Source organism: Lycium ferocissimum, unplaced genomic scaffold, assembly GCF_029784015.1.
Source record: "Lycium ferocissimum isolate CSIRO_LF1 unplaced genomic scaffold, AGI_CSIRO_Lferr_CH_V1 ctg12471, whole genome shotgun sequence".
In the NCBI taxonomy this organism is placed as follows: domain Eukaryota; kingdom Viridiplantae; phylum Streptophyta; class Magnoliopsida; order Solanales; family Solanaceae; genus Lycium; species Lycium ferocissimum.
Window position 1 is genome coordinate 267 of NW_026714364.1, and position 22,019 is coordinate 22,285.

The following is a 22,019-nucleotide window of genomic DNA, read 5'->3' on the forward strand; positions in this document are numbered from 1 at the left end:
GACTTTTTTTATATTGCGGTTTTGTTAATATGAGGTGCATTTTTTTTTTCCGTGAGTTTGGAGATGGTGGGTTTTCGCTTTTTTTTTTAAATATTGGTTGGTGTTTTTTTTAATATTGTTTGTTGTTTAATATGGGGACACTTTTTTTTTAATCTTGGGGGTGGTGGGGGCCCTTAAGATGGTGTTTTTTTTTTTATTGTTTGTTGTTTAATATGGGGGACCACACTTTTAATGCTTAAGGGGTGGTGGGGCCCCCTTAAAAAAAAATTGGACGGACAATGACCCAGGCAATGGCTGTACATATTAGTGTTTGCCTAGAATACAAAGTCTGAACTTTGTTTTTGATATTGTTTGTTTTTTTTTTAATATGAGACTTCCTTTTTTTATATTACTTGATTTTGTTAATATGGGAGTCAAATTTTTTCTGAGTTTGGAGATGGTGGGTTTCAACTTTTTTTTTTAAATATTGGTTGGTGTTTTTTAATATTGTTTGTTGTTTAATATGGGGTATGACTTTTTTATTTTTAATCTTAAGGGGGTGGTGGGCCCCCTTCAAAAAATTGGATGGTGTTTTTTTTTAATATTGTTTGTTGTTTAATATGGGGACCACACTTTTTTTTTTTTAATCTTGGGGGTGGTGGGGGCTATAAACTAAAAAAAAATTGGACGGACGGCGGCCCAGGCAATGCTCTCTTCTATATTGACTTTTTTTATATTCTTGATTTTGTTAATATGGGTTAAAACTTTTTTTTTTTCTAGTGAGTTTGGAATGGTGGGTTTTTTTTTTAAAAATATTGGTTGGTGTTTTTTTTTTTTTAATATTGTTTGTTGTTTAATATGGGGGCCTTTTTTTTAATCTTGGGGGTGGTGGGCCCCCTTAAAAAATTGGATGGTGTTTTTTTTTTTTTTTTTTTTTAATATTGTTTGTTGTTTAATATGGGAGGCCCTTTTTTTTTAATGCTTAAGGGGGTGGTGGGGCCCCCTTAAAAAAAAAATTGGACGGACGACGAAACTGAGCCAAACTGGCTCTTCTATATAGTTAGAATAAAATGTACAGATTGTTAAATCTAGACAGCATTTTGGGCTACACGTTCTATTTAAAATTCAAAGTGAATACTTCTGCGCGAACTGATAATTTTTTCCAAGGGTAAGTTTAGTACTTTTTTTCCTTAGCAGAAATTATTTGAATTACATTACAAAGTGGATGTCGAGGTCATTTTCTAATATTATTAAAAAAATTGTCATAAAAATCAGGGAAAGTTGCAGTTGAAGCCTTATTTGTTGTTGCTTTTCGGTGTGTTTATTTGTTGTAGTTAATGTAGTCATTCAATTTTGCAGATTCTGGCGATACCTAATCATTTGGCGTTCAATTAATCAAGTCGATGAATATGCTCATCCTTCATTGTTTGAGCTTACACTTTTCCCCTTTAGAATGTGTTTGTCATCACAAAAATATCTCAATATTATTAGTTTTTCCTTAAAAAATTAGCACTAATTGATATAGGATTCAGCGCACGTGTCAAGGACTAGTATAATAAAATTATCATTCTATTTTATTACTCCCTTCATCTTAAAAAGATTTTCTTAATTTAAATTGATACGTAATTTAAGAAATGAAGGAAGAGCTTTGAAATGTGTGGTCCAAAATAAATATCAGCTATTTATGTGGCTGTAAATCATCTAATAAAATTAAATTATTTCTAAATATAGAAATATTTTAAATTTTTTGGGGCAAACTAATAAAGAAAATAAAATAATTTTTTGTCGGACTGAGTACTTAATAGGCGTGTCGAAGTGAATACCACGGAGGGAGTATTAGATATTTTGCGTCGATTTTACAGTTGTCTGTATGATTGTGCTTATCTGAACATTACATACAAGATTCTGGGTCCAGCAGTGCTCCTTATCTTTGACTTACTTGGGCCAAAAATAATAAATTTTGACTAATAATGGAATTCCCTAGTGAATTTGTTAAGGATAATTTGAGACACATGCAGTAGCGGAGATTAAACCCCGATTTGGTCCTTCCCTCCGGCTCTCCAATGTCTACGTTTGTTGCAATCAAAAGCTACTGCCTTTTTCCTTGTCACTCTCACACTCACACTCATTTCAAGAAGCGCCCTATTGGAGTTTCTCCTGCACCAACTCTTTTGCCGCAGATTAGTAGTTCAAGATTGAAAGATGGACCCACCAGATACCGCAGTTGCATCCTGGCCAAAGCCGAAGACAAAGCCAGAGATAATTCAGAGGTAAAGTATCTCCACCACTTGGCTGCCTGATTTAGGAATTATTCGGATTATATTTTCCTTTAATTTTTGGGGATACTGAGAGGTCTAGAGAACCTCAACTCATTATTTGGTGTTGAAATGGTTATAAAGGACTCAAGCAACTAGTTTAGGATTGAGGTGTAGTTGATTCATTCTTCAGCTGACTGAGGACATAACCTTAGATACTAGGTTATGTAGGACATCGATTAGGGTAGAAGGTTAGTTAGGTAAGTTGAGTGTTGTTTCGCTTGCCCTTCCATACTAGTGTCAATTTGCTGAATGAGTCTCTCAGATTTGAGAGTTCTACAATTAAATAGAAAGAATGTTGATTTTACATCCCTAAAGATATGCTATATTCCTATCCCTGAATATCATCTATTCCTAGCTGTAACATCCTTGTAGATATGATATAATCATTCCTACATATCTTATATCTCTAAGTATGGAAAGCTAAATCTGTACAAATATTACATATTGATATGATGATATTCTAATATCCATAGACACAATCTGAACATATATTCATGATCTGGTCATTATGCTTACATCCCCCCTCAAATTGATGCCGGTGAATCAAAGAGCATCAATTTGCCTACTAGCGATGACGTTAGTGTCGTGGATTTTGTGAATACATACGACTATCCCAGATTACTAGACACGTATGGAAGAGTAATGACTCGTTATCTACGACTTCCCGGATATAATGACAGTCCACCTCGATGTGTTTGGTCCTTGCATGATAAACCGGGTTAATGGCAATCTGAATGGCACTTGTGTTATCAGAGTGGAGAGGAGTAGGGTTAGATTGAGGAAATCCAATCTCTGCAAGTAGACCATGAAGCCAAACAATCTCAGAGCAAGCAGCAGACATGGCTCGATATTCAGACTCTGTTGAAGATTTCGAAACACGAACTGCTTCTTTGCTCTTCCCAAATGTCCGAATCCCACTAGAAACATGCGCCTGTGACGGAGCGGCGTGTATCGGGACGTCGACCCCAATCGGAAATCACTAAATGCGTCGAACCCGTATTGGAGAACGGCTAGGAAAGAATAACCCGCAGAGTAGATGTTCCCAGAGATATCGAATGATGCGACGAACGACACCAAATGTAGATGATGATGGAAGCCCCGTAAATTGACTCAACATTGTTGAAGCTAATGAATGAGATATCGGTGAGGTAATAGTAAGATAATTTAGGCTCAGACTAATTGTCGAAACAAAGTTGGATCGGAAGAAGATCTCATATAGCGATGATACTTTACACTCTGATTCCAATGGAGTATCTGACGGAGGAAGAGGAAGATTCTTGAGAAGACCGAAAACGATCAAATCACGAGTATATTTGTCTTTGGTTTAAGAATGCGCCTAAAGAATCATAATGAACTTCCAACCCCAAAAGTATGTAGAGTGCAAGATCTTTCATGAAAGAATCTTAAACATTGTGGAGGCTAGTGATTAATGAAGAATCAGTTCTTGTAATAATAATAATCATCACATATACCAAAAGAAGAACACACCAGATGTTTACGAAGAAACAAAGATGAGTCATATTTTCTTTCAAAAAGAGTGAAGCAAAGTAGATCGAAACTTGTCAAACCAAGCTCTGGGAGCTTGTTTTAATCCATACAAAGACCGCTTCAACTTGCATACATCTGATGTAGGTGATGAGAACAAACTAGGTGGAGGTTTCATATAAATATCTTCTTTGAGATCACTATGGAGAAAAACATTTTTGACATCCGTTTTTGATGAAAGAGGCTGATTTTTGTGAAGTAGCGATAATAGTTCGCGCGAAGTAGTCATTTTTGCTTCTTGGTGCAAAAGTCTCATAGTCCGCGCCGTACTTCTTATTCCATTTGCCGAGGACACGACGATCGGAACTTTGTAGATCAAGAGTTCCATTAGAATGTAGTTTAATAGAATAGACCCCGTTTACGTCAATTAGGCGGACATCGAAGGACACGAAGCAATGTCCCGTGTCATTTTCTTTGAGAGCCAAAGTTCTTCCTCCGATTTGCTTTTGCTAACATTCGTACTTGGAAGCTTGTGAGTAACAAGTTGGAGCAAATGGTGGATAAAGTAGAAGAAAAACCATACCCGATTAGGAGTACGAGATACCACTGGTAGATCTTAGAGGGAGGCTCGAAGCGACGGGCCTTGAAGAAATCTCGGAGTTACGGTTGTGAGTGAGTCTCGGGAGGTGGATCGGTTTCGGGATGGGTAAAGTTGGCGACGTCGTTCATACCTGTGATCCGGGTTTGAACCTCTAGGAAAAGAGAAGATGACAAATCCTCGAAGTAGGAAGAAGAGGAGAAACAAAAGATGACTCGACATGAGTAGGAAAGAAATACGATTCTCGAAGAGAAAACAACATTTCGAGAAACACGAAATTTATTAGAACTTGGATCATAGCAAATAAACCACTACAACGAAAATCTATAACCCGTAAAAGCACATTTAGTAGGCGAGCAAAAAGTTTATTACGTTGAGAAGGAGGAAGATGCCTGTAAAAACAAACACGGTAAAGGTATGAAAATTATCATAGCTAGGATTTTGGTGATAAAGACGATAATATGGAGAGTCGAATTTAACACTTTTAGATGACAACTATTAATTAAATAGACGACGTATACAAAGCTTGACCCATTATTTAGATGGGGACAGTTTCAATCGATAAAATACAGTGACATCGAAAGATTATTATGATTTTACGTTAAGCAACCCCGTTTCTTTGTGGCGTATATGGGTTGTGATACGATTCACTTTCAAACGAAGTTATTGAATTCGTGAGACATATATTCTCCACGAATCGGATCTTAATATTTTGATGCATGTAAAATTTAGTGTCGATCCTAAGCTTGAAATGTCTTGAATATGGAAAATACCTCGCATTTGGAACGGAGAAAATACACCTATGTAAACCGACTATAATCACAATGAATGTCACAAAGTACTTGAAATGAGCATGAGAAATAACTAGTGAAATGCCCCAAAACATGACATCAAAACATTTTGCAGCACGACTACCAAAACTAGGAAAAGGAAGAGTTTTACTTTTGCCTAATTTACAAGTAGAACAATCGAAAAATAAATCGAAAATTGATTTTTATTTCCTAATAAACGAGTCGATAAATGAGACAACACAATAAATTTGGATGTCCTGTGATTATTTCATGCCAAACCTCGGTCTTACTAGTTCAGAGAAGTACGAAAGAAGAACACGGGGAATGGAAAAGTGTAGAGGACATAATCTTCCAACTTTAGGCCCCTTCGCGATTGTCGTCCCCGACACCTGATCCTGCACAAGACAACCATTACGAGAAAAATTCACATCACAATTGTTATCCACCAGTTGGCAGCGAAATAAGACCGATGGAGAGCTTTGGTGATACAAAAACATTTTGGAAGTTTGAGTAATATCCCTTAACCTTGGTAATGGGTAAATTATTACATTTAACCTTTGAATTTGTGAGGCACCATGATACTCACTAACATTTTTTAGCATACTAGTTGAGTTGGTCATATGCTTGGAAGCACCAGAATCAACAAGCCAAAAATTAGATGTAATATCGTTACCTTGTAGCCCCAAAGCTGAAAAGGCTGACATGATTATTTGTTGTACCATTTCAGGGGTAAGAACTTGTCCTGCTAAAGATGAGTTATCAGTAGTGGAACCATTTATCCCAGCTTGAAAAGCATTGACCCTACGGTTTTGAGGGCGCGTGGGACAATCTTTGATAATGTGTCCTTGTTGTTTACGATAATTACAGAGCTTCTTGCCACAATTGCTAGCAATATGACCATATTTCTTGCAATTATAGCATTGAGTTCTAGTCATATCTCTGCCCTTACCTTTTCCTTGAGCAGCAAATGCAACAGTGACATCATTTTCTTGTTTGAAAGCGTTTTATTAGCCCAACTTGGCAAAACGTTTGCTCGCGAAGTAATTCCACTAAAACAAACATCAAGGAGGAGACGGGTCATGATTCATCAAGTTAGGCAACACTCTCAAACTCGGATCGTAATTTCATCAAAAATTAGTACAACTTTTGCTTTGCTCATGAAGCTGAATTACAGAGAGAGATTCGGCAGGTATTTTAGCATAAATAATATCAGTAAATTCAGCTCATAAGTTTTGAAATCTAGAAAAATAATCCTGAACAGAGAGACCTCCTTGAGAGTAATTAGCAATTTCATGCTCTAACTGAAAGTGTCTTGTGGCATTGTCTTAGTTGTAAACCTTTTGTAAATAATCCCACATGGCCTTAGCAGTCTTGTACGGCCTGAGATTAAGGACAATCAGAGGATCAATTGACCCCAAAATCCATGTCATCACCCGAGCATCTTTAACCTTCCATTGACATAGCTTTGTAGGATCAGTAGGAGCAGGATCGCTTCCATCAATATGGCCCCATAATTCTTTTCCGGTGACAAATAGTTGAAATTGAAATTCCCAGGCAGAATAATTTTTTCCAGTGAAACGAACGTTGAAGGATTCAAAATGATGTGACGTCATGTTCTTAACTAGATAAGAACACCAAAAACGCAATGATCCAAGAAAATAACTAGAATGACCAAGACCAAAAGCCCTAGATGTTTAGGACTGACTCTTGATGAACAGTCAAGAGAACAAAGACTTTCAAAAAAAAAAATTCTGAAAGAAAACAGATGAAAGAACTAAGACTCAACAGTGAAAAATGGGTCTAATACCATGTCAATTTGCTAAATGAGTCTCTTAGATTTGAGAGTTCTACAATTAAATAGAAAGAATGTTGATTGTACATCCCTAAAGATATGCTACTCCTATCCCTGAATATCATCTATTCCTAGCTGTAACATCCTTGTAGATATGATATAATCATTCCTAAATATCTTCTATCTCTAAGTATGGAAAGCTAAATCTGTACAAATATTACTTATTGATATGATGATATTCTAATATCCGTAGACACAATCTGAACAGATATTCATGATCTTCATGATCTGGTCATTATGCTTACAACTAGTAGTTGTAGTATTACTCTTGTAGTTTCTTGTTATTCGATTTCTGTTACTACTTAATGTTTCTCGTACTTCGATTATCGTATTATTTTGTTGTAGTTATTATCCCTTTTAAGAATGCTCTTTCATGCTTTCTGTAGTATTTTTTGTCATGGCTTCTTCACTCCCGTTGTTTTCTTTTTTCGAACTGCTTTGAAATGCTGTTACTTGAGCCGAGGTTCTTGTCGGAAACAACCTTTCTACCTCCCAAGGTAGGGGTAAGGTCTGCGTACACTACCCTCCCCAGATCCCACTTGTGGGATTACACTAGGTATGTTGTTGTTGTGTAGTTGACTCATCCAGAGAAAATAAGACATCCGTTATTCAGAAGCGGAATCATTTAATAGGGTCAACCTTAATTAGTTGGCACCGTTGATTCTTACAGGGAACATCTTGTCTTGGAAAACCCATTTTGAATGTAACTGGGCTGAATAGACTGTAACGCTTACAAATGATTTATATAGCCGACCTCATCTTGTTTGGAATTGAGGTGTACTTCTTTCATATAGAGAATGTCTAGTTTTGGAGAATCCATTATTTTGTATTGGATGAAAGGGATATACTCGAGTTTAACTAGTTTGGGATTAACATGTAGTTGATTCATCCTTATTAGTATTCGAAGAATGAAATGGGGCTGAGTTGAGCGAAATGATTATAAATGAATCGTATAATTAATTCAAGCTAGATTGAGATTGTGGCACAGTTGACTATCTTGCTTGATTGTTGTTGATTATACAATCTGGGAATGCAAGTTCTTTCCTTGATTACCGTACCTGATTTTTATACATCATACATGTTTTAGTCTCTATCTCATTGCGTTATATATTTTTCTATTTTCAGTATGTAGCCTAATTCTTTATTGTGTATTTCTCCTTTGTTAGTCAATAACTTGATTTTAGTTTCCATAGCAGCTTGTCATTTAGAGGATTTGGATTCGTCGGGTTAGTATATTACTAGATTAATAGAACTTTAGGTCTCCGGATCTATTGCATTTGATGAACATAACAGGAGTTAAGGTTGAGGCCTTCAAGAGTAAGTTGTTAGGTTCACTTCCAGTATCTCTGTTCATTTGGACAGGACCTCATGCATTTCATGAACTTAATAGCTTCACCTTGAGAGTAGGCTGTCTCAGGTTTGGTTCCAAAAGATGGATGCACAGCCTGTAGCTATACTTTGTTTGTATCTTTGCATTATTCTATCAGCTGATGGTGTGAACAATTGTTCCAGCACTAATTATAATGGTAAAAGAAGACAAAAGAAAATGAAAGGAAAGTGCGGTGGCTCGTACTTACTTTACTAAGAGTTAAGTTTGCTTCAGGAACTAACAACATCATCAGGAACATGTGATCCTTTATGTTCAGTTGATGAAACGAGCTCACAAGAATTTGAAACTACTTACCAGCCAAAGACAGATTTTCTGAAGGCCTTTGCAATTCTTGTTGCGGCTGTCACTGGTACAGTAGCTATAAATCAATCATGGGTGGCTGCAAATCAGGTGCTCTAACTGGAAGCCTGATATTTTTATTTCAGGCTTACTAATGAATTAATCTACCAAAAATTTCATTGGTTTGATCAAATCTCATGCTTCAGGATATTGCAATGGCGTTGTTGTTTGGAGTAGGATATATGGGCATCATATTTGAAGAGTCTCTTGCATTCAACAAAAGTGGAGTAGGACTTCTGATGGCCGTGAGTTTATGGGTCATTCGAAGCATTGGGGTAAGGCATTAGTTTATGTGAGATTACTTTTGTTTACACTACGTTGACTATTGAATATTTGATAGAGTGAAAGTAAGCTGGATCAGTAAAAGGAAGCTTAATCAGTCTTAATGAAAGCAAACTTATTACGCCTAGTTTTAATCCTTCAATGCTCTTTATGACAACTTGCATTAAGTGAAACTTTTTTTGAATTTATCTTGTTGCTTTGTTGAGCTTCATGCTAGCTTTAATATTGCTATATCGTGAGCCGGTTTTGAATTAGAGTGCTGCTTTATTACGAGCATACTACTTTTTATCTTGTATGCTTTGTGGAGCTCCCCCTTCTTCCTCGATGAAACAAAGCAAAATTTACAGTTGAAACTGGAAGGTCCAGTGCATCTACTAATTCCTTCAAATGTGGCTCCTATTTAAGCCATCAAAAAGTTAAATTGAAGAGTCCATTTTTTAATTTTTTTTTCTTAGTGGACGTTTGGACATAAAATTGTGAAATTTGAAAAATAATAATATTTGTTTTCAAGTTGAAAGTGTTATTTGGAAATTGGTGTTGTGTTTGGACATGAATACAAATTGGAGTTGTTTTTGAATTTTTGTGGGTGATTTCGGGTGAAAACTGTGAAAACAACTTTTTGGAGTTTTTTTAATTCCGAAAAAATTGAAGTTGAATTCTGGAAAGTTATAACAATTCTATGTCCAAACAGTTTTCCGGAATAATATTCAAGTGAAAACTATCCATGGACAAACGGACACTTAGTATATTGCATCTCACAAGTTGAAGGGGCCAGTTTTAAACTTTCCAACAACTAAACCACTCAACATCTGATGTAGCCCCACGTTTCTACCAAATAATAGTTGTTTTCAAGTTTCAACATACATAGATATTTCTACTCTTTAAGTTATCAGCTGTGCCATTCATACCAGTTTTCAAGGAAAAATGTACAGAGTGGATATTCTTAGCAATCAGGCGCTCCCTATCCAAAGTGGGTTGCTAATCTATCTGCATTCTTGCTATTACATTTGAACTTGTTTCCTATTCTTGTGGTATACTCTTAGTTATTTGCAGTTTTGGCAGGAATTATATGAGTACAAACATCAGTGTACTAAGCTGCATCTCCAACCATTCACATTATAGGATTAAATGAATGCTTTTGTAAAAACCCAATCAATGTGGTGCAAGGGTTCTATATGAACTCTGCATTTAAGGTTTCGTCCATAGTGGAAAAGTAGCTGTACATGTAGGCAAATTTTTCCTACATACATGAAATAAGATAATACTCAGAGAGATTGAACGGCCATTGAAACAAGCTCTAGGATGATCTTCTTATTTACAAAAATAGAATTTAGAGCGAAGAGGGCTTTTTGTTTTCGGTCAAAGTTGTGTTTTACAGTGTTTTATGTCCTTGGCAGGCCCCTTCAAATGAGATAGCTCTTTCACAGTTGTCACATGCGACTGCTGAAGTTAGTGAAATAGTGTTCTTTTTACTCGGTGCGATGACCATCGTTGAGATAGTTGACGCTCATCAGGGATTTAAGCTGGTTACTGACAACATCACTACTCGCAAGCCAAAAACTCTGCTTTGGGTGGTTAGTGATTCAATAATCTTTCCTGTTTCAAATTACTCTCGACTCTGTTTAGTTAAGCAGTTATTTGGCTTTTTTCTTCTTCTGAATATGGAGAATCTGTAATATCTTGCTTTTCGTCTAACAAAAACAGATAGTGGTCTGATTTTGCATGAATACGTTTTTTTTTTTTTTATTGAAAATGGCTATATACTCTTCAAAATAATATGATAAGTTTAAATTATACCTCATATATTAAAGAATGCCAGAAATAAGAAGGACTAATACAAGTGGATAATGATGGAAGGACCACTTTTCCTACCGATTTAGCAATATTAAGGCCCAGGCCATGTTTCATTCCAACATATTCAGTTGTAGTACTCTTTTGTGAAATGCTTGCTAGAATGTAAGGCATCCAACATTTTCTTCTGTTGGAAAAATCATCTTTTAGGAATTGTCAATTTCTCAAAGTAAGAATTAAAAAGTGTGTTGTTTGTCCAGTGGTAGAAAAGGAACCTTTTGTCATAAAATAAAAAAAATAAAATAAGAACTGCTCATTCTTTCTTCAATGCAGAGATGCACAGTTCTGTCGAAGAGGGTTTGCTATTAATTGATGGCTCTTAATAATCTTTGTTGTACACATTTCACATATAATTGGCTTCTAAGATCCTTTCAATCATAATATTCTTTTGTGAAATGCATGTTCTTAGGCAGGAATTGTCCATGCTAGGATGCATGGCATCTTACATTCATTTATTGTAAGAATTGACAATTTCTCAAAGTAGCTGTGTATTCTTTACTTGATATGCAGATGCATAGTTATATCAAAGAGGGTTTGCTTTTAGTTGATGATCCTTAGTAGTCTACGTTGTGAGTATTTTGATTTTAATTTGATTTCGCTTCTAGATATTGTCAGATTGTATAATGCGCAGCAGATGGGGGTGGTATAATTATTCTCACTAGCTGAAGGACATGGCATACATAGATAGATTACACACTGAAGGCCACACATGAAAACAATGAGTCAATAATTCAACATTTTTGTATGCTGCTTGTTTCCTTCTGTTGTCATTAACTTTCTAATGTAATGGTAATTTCAGGTAGGTTTTGTGACTTTCTTCCTCAGTGCAATCCTTGATAATCTGACTTCTACTATCGTAATGGTCTCCTTACTGAGGAAACTGGCACCACCTTCGGAATACCGAAAGTAAGTGCCAGCAGCTTTGAGCCTCATCTGTACAACCTTCTAGTAGGAGCAAAGATATCAGAATTTTCTCTCATATTTGGTCTAAAGTTCTTATTTGATCTTGGAACATGAATATTGATTTCCGTAAGTCTCAAGAAGTTTTGATATTCGAATTAGAGAGAAGATCGGAAAGAACTAGGGATGTACATGTGTAAGCAAGTTAGACGCCTATAAGAGAAATGAAAAGCCCAGATGCTCTCAGGATGCAACTTTGAGTACCTCAACGTCCTTCTATTACAATTTGTGGGAAAGTTTTTTATGAGAATCTCTTGAATTAAATTTATGATTGAATAACACAGTGGAATGGTTGTATGTGATGCGATATTTTAAAAGCATTAAGTAGATTTTCACCACACCTATATCGATTGGTGTCTTCTAGAACTTTGCTCTTATTCTTTTAGGAAATAAATCACGTTTGCATTTCTGTGCAAGTATAGACTAGACTCTTGTATCTCAGACAACATTATTCATTTTGAGTAATTTCCCAGATTTCTGAACCATTTCTAGCTTTGTTTGTTCAGCCTTAAAAGTTGAATCTGGTATTCAAATTAACAGTCTTCAAACTGTGAAGATTGTGGATCTTCCAGCCCCTTGTACCGAAGATCTTAAATTCTAGGGATAGGCCCGAGAAACTTCTCCTGAGATAAATATTGACAATTTATAATTACTTTATCTTGCTCCTAGACTACCAGTGTCTTGCTCTGTATCCTCTTTCTGAAGGTTCCGTTTTCTTTACCGTAAGAAGTATATAATCTGTTAATTATTTGTTCCCAGGCTTCTTGGTGCTGTTGTTGTTATAGCAGCAAATGCTGGCGGAGCATGGACTCCTATAGGTGATGTTACAACTACAATGCTCTGGATACATGGCCAACTATCCACGTTACCGACAATGAAGGTTTTTGAATTTTTCTATCTCACTGCTTCTACACTCCTCTCCCCAGACCCCACCTGGTGGGATTATACTGGGTATGTTGTTGTTGTTGTTGCTGCTGCTTCTATTTATTTACATGCACATCTTTCCTTATGTCATAATGACGGAAACAATCTATAGGGAGGAAGGGAGAGAATTATCAAATAAGCACTGGATGGTTGTCATATTTATAGATGACTGGTCAATATACCAGTTTCAATTTTTTTTATTTTTTTATAGATGACTGGTCAGACTGGTCTACAATGCAATGATATTTGTAACATTGTTAATGTCATTTTGAATGGTACACACTGCCTGAAAAATGCTTGCATTGGTTTTGGTGGAAACTATTACTGCATTCTTGATTGAGGAATTCTCATTTAAGTTTAAATGGATATATATTTGACACTATGGATGAAGGTAGTGCTGAACAGTGTTTTAAAAGGCGGAGGCGTAAGGCGAATCGTTTTACGTATGCCTCAGCGAGGCGTAAGCCCCGAGGCACGAGGCGTAAGCCCCATGGGTATTTAATTTTTAGTATTTCAAATAATATAATTACAAGAAATATTTTTAAATAGGTAAATTGCTTTAAAAATTTGAAGAAACTATAAATAAGTGAAAAATATATATAGATTTGCTCCATCCCCACAAAAAACTAATAAAAACAATCCATTATACGCTGCTTACAAGCACAAGTGATTGTTCATTGCTTTTTTTTTGAGACGCTAGAAGAAAAGATAAAGAATTGGGAAAGAACATAAATTAGGGCATCTAGCAATAAAAAAGGTCTTGACTTTCATATTTAATGGTTCGGTTTTGTTGGCATAAAGCCATATGGCGAAGTTTTGATGATTGACAAAGCAAAGACTTGGAAGAAGAAAACCAGCTTAGAAGGCATCATGAAAGCTGAATTAAAGCAGATTAAGAAACAATAGTACTGTTCCAAGCCAAAAAACACTGAAAAAACCAGGTCTATATAGATGTTAAAAATGAACAAACATGTTCAATGTTTGAGATAAAGCAATGAAGACAATGTGATGAGGTTCCCGAACAGGATGGTAAGAACAGGTCCTTGAAGAAGCAGCCAAGGACATGTTCCATTGCAATAAAGTAGCAGAGACAGATGCAGACACATGAACAAACAAGTGTTGTAGTTATATGTGTGTCAGTACGAAGGCAGGTGGAATGCAGAACTCTGCAGAGAGACAATGAATGGTTCACATACATACATACATACATAGCAGGGGAGATGGTGACTCAGTCAAGACATAGAACAACTATGCAAACTATTTTATACAAAGGAGTCATCAAGTACGGTGGTGAGATAATGAAGAAGAATCGTCACAGGTCATAGGTGCATTGGTTGACTGACCCAGCAGTTAGGAGAGGTGGAGTGACTCAGCGACAATGTTCAGAAGGAAGAAATTGTTCACCTAAAAGAGTTTGCAGACAAAGCATGTGAATTAGCTTAACAGAAGAACCAAGTCTGCAAATATGTTCCATCACAGAGCAAGAACAAAATCAGAAGTCAAAGAGCTAGTCTTGAAGGCATGATTTATTCCAGCAACGAATAAATGCATGTGAAGAAGACAGACACAGAGCTACACATGATCAATGAAACAGGTCTGTCAACATGTTCCATCATCCATACCAAAAGTAGACTCAAGAAGAAGTCAGGAGTATGAACGAGAAAGGGATGATGAAACAAGTACAAGAACATGTTCTATCTCAGACAGTGCAGAGATTCATGAAACAGGTTCGTGAACATGTTCCAGGGCAAGTCCTACAACAACTAGGATTTGCAGAATTATGGAAAGAACTTGGCGGTCAAGTATGAAGATTCCTTGCCATATTTTTAGGGATTAGTAAGCCTTCTGCACATATTAGAAACAGACTCAACAAGGCAAGAATCCAAATACTACACAAACCCTATTACATGTCATTGATCGACTAGGACAGGGTTTTGTATTCACTGACCTGCGGAGCATCAAGGGCCAGGTCTTTCCAAGAAGTTTGCGCACCCACACAGAGAGAATTCAGAATATTGAGCGAGGAGAGGATTTATCCATCATATTCAAGAGTCTGGGGTTGCATCCCCAGTATAAGAAGACGGATTGAAGGAGCTGTTCTACTAAATAATGTTTCCCGTTGTTAGGTCTAGAATCTTGTATTAGGTTTGTGCTATCAAAGTGTATCTTTATCAGCTTATTTAGAAGCATAAAAAGTAGATACAAGTGTTGTAACTTCAAGTTAGAGTCTAGTTTGAAGATAGCTTGCTAGTCAGAGGTTAGCAAGGCTGTTGTAGTTGGGATTAGGTTGTAGCATTTGTAACTTAATTTGCAGTTGGCTCAGTTGTAGTGATGTTTGGGGTAAATCCTACAAGTCTATAGGTCGTGGTTATTATCACCTTTTGAGCCAGGTGGTTTCCACGTAAATATCATGTGTCATTTACTTACCTGCGGTTTATTATTCCGCAAAGACGCTAGCATAGAAGAGGTACCGTAACGTGTTCCATCCTTAGGCGAAAATTGGTTACGCATAGGATAGGTAGTAGGTCGTGCAAACCTAACAAGTGGTAGCAAAGCAGTTTCTCCTCGTAAAGGTTAACACCTTGGGAGAAGATCATGATAAATGATGCACCAACTACCGGACACAATAAGGGACAATCAACTCGAAGGCCTCCATTGTTAAGTGGATAATACTATCAATGGTGGAAAGCTCGTATGAAGGACCACATACAGGCAGAAGATCACGAATTATGGAGCAGGGTCATTAAGGGACCTAAATATCTCACAAGGATGGGAGAAGATGGAACAGAGGTAAGGAAAGAAAGAGCTGAGTATGATGATAAGGACTACAAGATTCTTAAAAAGAATCCTAGAAGAGAAGAAGCAAGCCCAGTACGGAAGTTTCTCAAAAGAGAGAATCATTCAGGCAGAAATAATACCTCTGATAAGGAAAGGAGTCTTGATAGGGCACAGGATGGTGGATGCTTCAAGTGAGAAAAGACTGATCATACGATCAAAGAGTGTCCACTATGAGAAATAGAGTGGAGAAGAACAAGGGCAGAAAAGGAAAAGGAGAGACAAACAGAAGCAATAAAACCACCAAGGCTATGGTAGCAGCTTGGGGATCTAATGAAGACTCTGAAGATGAAGCAGACCACACTGCTCTCATGACTGTTGATCATTTAGGATCAGGCAGTAAGGATTACATCAAAGTCAGAGAAGCAGAAAAGCAAGCTAGAATGATAGATGAATTGTACTTGCTCAAGACATAAAAAGAATTTACCATGATAATTCTGCTCACTCTCAGAACAAAGAAAAAGTAAAATGCTGCAAAAGGAAGATCACTCAGTTGACTTAGACAAAAAGGCTGTCAGATAGGGGGAATCTGGGGTGAAACGGGTAGATGAACCTGGTCTGTGACTAAAAGAAATATTCTGCACAGAGACGGGGGGAACACAAAATGCAATCAACACAAGTTCAAGCTCAGGGTATGGCTTAATTTGCTTTTGAGACTATCTTTTTAATGATGCAAAAAGGGGGAAAATACTTAATTGTGTGGGATGCTTTTTGACTCAATTGCTAACCTGGTTTACCTTGAGAAAATGTGGAATATAAGATGGATAGAACAGGTTACACGGTGTTTGTCATCATCAAAAGTGGGGAATGTGAAGTTTTGATGATTGACATAGCAAAGACTTGGAACAAGAAATCCAGCTTATAAGGCATGATGAAAGCTGAATTAAAGCAGATGAAGAAACAATAGTACTGTTTCAAGCCAAAAAACACTGTGAATAAACTAGGTCTAGACAGATGTTAAAATTGAACAACATGTTCAATGGTTGAAATAAAGCTATGAAGACAATGTGATGAAGTTCCAGAACAGGATGGTAAGAATAGGTCCTTGAAGAAGCAGCCAAGGACATGTTCCATTGCAATAAAGTAGCAGAGACAGATGCAGACACATGACAAACAAGTGTTGTAGTTATATCTGTGTCAGTACGAAGGCAGGTGGAATGCAGAACTCTGCAGAGATAATTAATGGTTCACATACATACATACATAGCAGGGGAGATGATGACTCAGTCAAGAAATAGAACAAGTATGCAAACTATTCTATACAAAGGAGTCATCAAGTACGGTGGTGAGATTATGAAGAAGAATGGTCACAGGTCATAGATGCTTTGGTTGACTGACCCAGCAGTGAGGAGAGGTGGAGTGACTGCACGACAATATTCAGAAGGAAGAAATTGTTCATCTAAAAGAGTTTGCAGACAAAGCATGTGAATCAGGTTAACAGAAGAACCAAGTCTGCAAACATGTTCCATCACAGAGCAAGAACAAAATCAGAAGTCAAAGAGTGAGTCAAGATTGAAGGCATGATTTATTCCAGCAATGAATAAATGCATGTGAAGAAGACAGACACAGAGCTGCACATGATCAATGAAACAGGTCTGTCAACATGTTCCATCTTCCATACCAAAAGAAGATTCAAGAAAAAGTCAGGAGTATGAACGAGAAAGGAATGATGAAACAAGTACAAGAACATGTTCTATCTCAGACAGTACAGAGATTCAGAGGCAGATGAACCAGGTGGATGAAACAGGTTCGTGAACATGTTCCAGGGCAAGTCCTACAGCAACTAGGATTTGCAGAATTATGGAAAGAACTTGGCGTTCAAGTATGCAAGATTCCTTGCCATATTTTTAGGGATTAGTAAGCCTTCTGCACGTATTAGAAACAGACTCAACAAGGCAAGAATCCGAATACTACACAAACCCTATTACATGTCATTGACCGACTAGGACAGGGTTTTGTATTCACTGACCTGCGGAGCATCAAAGGCCAGGTCTTTCCAAGAAGAAGTTTGCGCACCCACAAAGAAAGAATTCAGAATATTGAGCGAGGAGAGGATTTATCCAATCATATTCAAGAATCCGGGGTTGCATTCCTAGTATAAGAAGACGGATTGAAGGAGCTGTTCTACTAAATAATGTTTTCCAGTTCTTAGGTCTAGAATCTTGTGTTAGGTTTGTGCTATCAAAGTGTGTCTTTATCAGCTTATTTAGAAGCATAAAAAGTAGATACAAGTGTTGTAACTTCAAGTTAAAGTCTAGCTTGAAGATAGCTTGCTAATCAGAGGTTGGGTAGCAAGGCTGTTTTGGTTGGGATTAGGTTGCAGAGTTTGTAACTTAATTTGCAGTTGGCTCAGTTGTAATGAAGTTTGGGGTAAATCCTACAGGTCTGTAGGTTGTGGTTTTTATCACCTTTTGAGCCGGGTGGTTTCCACATAAATATCGCGTGTCATTGACTTACCTGTAGTTTATTATTCTGCAAAGACGCTAGCATAGAATAGGTACAATAACGTGTTCCTCCTTAGGCAAAAATTGGTTACGCATAGGATAGGAAGTAGGTCGTGCAAACCTAACAGGTTCCTTTTTTAAAACATTTGATTAATTACAAGTTCACTTTTGAGAATTTGGGCATTATATTAAGGACTTATTTAACAAATTTCGTTTTAATTTGAAAAGCTTTTTCTGGGCTTACGCCCAACACAAAAAATTCGCCTCACACGCAGGGGCAATTTTATGAATCAATTTTGGGTCACTTGAACACATGGTCTCTCCGCAAAACTAGGTATTTTATGTATATATTTTTTAAAATTGGTATAATATTAACTGCTGGAACATGTGCTACAAGAAGGCTAAATGGTTTACTTGGTCGAAGGTTGAGTTAGTTACCTAGAGGACTAGAGATAATTCCCATTGAACACTGTTTCCTTTTTTTTCTATTGGTGAACCCATGTTCTAGAAATCCTAGATTCGCCTTTGCTCACACGCCCAGGCCTGCGCCCCGAATTGTTGGGCGTACGCCTTTTGAGACTTTCGCCCCCACCATCGCCTCGGGGCGTCTTTGGTGCCCGCTGCCCCCGGGCTAGCCCTGAAAACGCCTTTTAAAACACTGGTGCTGAAATGAATGAAAGAAGCTTACAGCTCAGTCTGCATCCTCTCAAACTGCACTTATTTATGGAATAAAGCATGCATATGGAAAGAAATATGTAACTTTTCAGTGATAGAGGATGGTTTATTTCAGTGCTGCCACTGGTTCTATCCACCGCGCTTATTCATTATAAAAAAAAAACATTTTTCACTTAGCTATATTTGGTAAATTAGTACCTTAGTCTCTACATGCTGCTTTTAAGTTATTGGAACTATCACTCTGCCAGATCATGTCTAAACCTGTATAATAGTCTTCACTTAAAAACTCTTACTTCAGTTGCCAACTGAAGTCTCTATTCCAGTTCTGGTAACAGGTGCAACGCACTTTATCTTTTCGCAGGGCTTATTTTTACCATCAGTAGTTTCTCTAGCTGTTCCTTTGGCTCTGCTGTCCCTTACAAGGTATATTTCTAGCATAGACCTGAAGAGCTTCTTGAATTTCAGAAATATTTCAAGAAATAGAGTAGGGATGTAAGTATTATTTTTGTGTTCAGTGAAGTGCATGGGAAAGAAGAAAATTCCGCTGATGTTCTGGCATCCGAACAGATGGCTCCTCGAGGACAGCTAGTTTTTGCAGTAGGACTTGGGGCTTTATTGTTTGTACCAGTTTTCAAGGCCTTGACTGGTCTACCACCATACATGGGAATGCTGCTTGGACTGGGAGTTCTTTGGATAATCACAGATGCGATTCACTATGGAGAATCCGAAAGACTGCGGCTCAAAGTACCACAGGCTTTATCACGCATTGACACTCAAGGAGCTCTTTTCTTCCTTGGAATCCTATTGTCCGTTAGCAGGTATTGCAGAATCCTTTCTTTGGGTTTCTTAATCCTTACAGCAGCATGGCAATCAAAAAGTGCACGCAGAACTCTTATCTTGACAGAATAGGTTCATACATCATAACCCTTAATCATTCTAAACCAGATGTTGAGAACTAACTCTGCTCGCTAATCCGCAATCCAGGCCATTTGGCGTTATATCATTTCTTAGTCTTGATTAGCAGGAGCAACCACTATAAATGAAATCATTTGGGGAATAGAAAAGAGGTTCTTATTTTATTTTTGCAGGTAGGATGGTTGTAGGATCCATTACTCTGTTTTGCTCATGCATTGTGTGACTATCAACCATCATCCATGACCACATGAATTAGATAACATCACGTGACTAGTAACAACTTTTCCATAGCCTGGAAGCAGCAGGTATTCTGCGAGAATTGGCAAATTACCTTGATGCCCATATACCAAGTACTGAACTCATTGCAAGTGCAATCGGGGTTGCGTCAGCAGTCATAGACAATGTTCCTCTGGTTGCAGCCACCATGGGAATGTATGACCTATCTTCCTTTCCCCAAGATTCTGAGTTCTGGCAGCTAGTAGCATTTTGTGCCGGTACGGGTGGATCCATGCTAGTAATTGGTTCAGCAGCTGGAGTAGCACTTATGGGAATGGAAAAGATCGACTTCTTTTGGTATATAAGAAAGGTACATATGCTCTGCTATTTTGATGCTCTACCTGGTAAATATAAACATTTCTGCTTCAATATTTGTCACTCTCTATCTCTGCAGGTTAGTGGGTTTGCTTTTGCCGGTTATGCTGCCGGTATTGCTGCCTATCTTGCAGTACATAATCTCGACATCTCACTCCCTACAGCTCTGGCTCAAGTTCCTTTTCTTCATGGATCTTAGTGTCATCCAGATGGGCATTTGATCGTTGAAGCTATCAGTAAATCTGATCGTTTACGTATTCTCTGCATCAAGTTAATGAGCAAAACACATGAATACAATTCCAGGACCTTTAGTGGCGGAGATGAAAATGCCATATAGCAAATTCTTCAGAACTACCAGTGTGTTGGCTGGCAAGGGAGTGGGTTGGGGATTAAAGCCCCATGATGTAATTTATTGATTCTGATAGTTTAATAATGTATTGTTTCTCAACGATGGAATGCGTAATAATTCAGTGTAACCTCTGAATCAGAAATAGGCAATAGCACTGGCAAACTTGGATTCAACATTCACATTCTGAATCTGAATATACTCAACTGTATTTTCTGGTGAACCGTCTACGAGAATTCGTCCTTCAGCTATCTGTACCTCCCTTTGTTTAGAAGTGAAATCTGCATTAACAGAGTTAATTTTTTTTTTTCCGTTTAACGAAGTTAATGAAAACACTGGAAATTGGCTCAATCAAGCCTTCAGTCATTATCATGCCACGAGAGGCAGCAAAAATTATACGGCAAAGGGCCAAATATACCCCTGTACTATCAGAGATGGTTTAAATGTACCTCTCGTTATACTTTGGGTTAAATATACTCATGTTATACTTTCGGTTTAAATTTACTTCTGCAGTTAGACACAAATATACCCCTCATTTTAACGGGTGGACACACGCCCTCATCCTATTGACCTATTTTAAACTAACCCCTAATTAATTAAAAATCCAAAGCATAACTCACTATCCAAATTAGAGACCCATACCTGATACCCATACCCGGAAAATTCGAAGCAAGCTTCGAAAAGCTTCTTCAATGGTTGCCGTTGGATATTTCCGGCGTAATTATTACGATAGCAACGGGAATAGGTTGTCCTTATTATGTTTGTTTGGGTTGGGTTAATTACAGGAGATGGCGATATATATGAGCTGTGCTAATTTTCCATCAATCTGGAGAAAAATATTGTATAAAAAGGTTTTGAGTTTGGCGGAATAAACTTAATTCGAGCTGCATGCTTATGTGGGATATTCATCCAATATATTTATTTGACATGGATTTTCAAGTTTGTGTCTATTAACAATATCATGTTCAGTTTGTTGTCGATGGTACAAATTTACAGAGAAACCATGACTCAGGCGATGTAGATGGTACAAATTTACAGAGAAACCATGACTCAGGCGACTCGCCCTCGGCAATCTCGCCGGAAGCTCAGTCAACCAATTTCAGTTGCTAGCGTAATAAACTATGTCGGAAAAATCCAATGGCAGCCATTGAAGAAGCTTTTTGAAGCTTGCCTCAAATTTTCCGGGTTATGTATTGGATTTTAATTAATTAGGGGTTAGTTTAAAATAGGCCAATAGGATGATGACATGTGTCGCTCCGTTAAAATGAAATGAGGGATATATTTATATTTATGCCAAAGTATAATGGCAAGGGTATATTTAAACTGAAAGTATAACAATAGGGGTATATTTGAACCAAAAGTATAACAGCAGGGGTATATTTGAACTGAAAGTATAACGAGGTATATTTAAACCATTTATGATAGTATAGGGGTATATTTGGCC

General features: G+C 37.4%; 1 protein-coding gene across 1 annotated transcript; it reads left to right on the forward strand.

Annotated features, from left to right (window-relative positions):
- The first annotated feature begins 1,813 nt into the window (after window positions 1-1,813).
- Window positions 1,814-20,826, forward strand: LOC132041945 (sodium/proton antiporter 1). Its single transcript, XM_059432614.1, has 10 exons — window positions 1,814-2,249; window positions 8,627-8,803; window positions 8,899-9,027; window positions 10,432-10,608; window positions 11,685-11,791; window positions 12,605-12,725; window positions 19,085-19,146; window positions 19,239-19,541; window positions 19,930-20,224; window positions 20,309-20,826. The coding sequence occupies exons 1-10, from the start codon at window positions 2,043-2,045 to the stop codon at window positions 20,426-20,428; spliced, it is 1,698 nt and encodes a 565-aa protein (XP_059288597.1). The 5' UTR covers window positions 1,814-2,042; the 3' UTR covers window positions 20,429-20,826.
- The last annotated feature ends 1,193 nt before the right edge of the window (window positions 20,827-22,019 follow it).

What these genes read in the sequence shown, in the direction of transcription:
- LOC132041945 (XM_059432614.1), top strand. Translation starts at nt 2,043, where the DNA reads ATGTCTACGTTTGTTGCAATCAAAAGCTACTGCCTTTTTCCTTGTCAC. An exon ending in AAGCCAGAGATAATTCAGAG is followed by an intron (nt 2,250 to 8,626) that starts GTAAAGTATCTC and finishes AGTTTGCTTCAG; the next exon opens with GAACTAACAACATCATCAGG. An exon ending in GCTCTGCTGTCCCTTACAAG is followed by an intron (nt 19,147 to 19,238) that starts GTATATTTCTAG and finishes TTTTGTGTTCAG; the next exon opens with TGAAGTGCATGGGAAAGAAG.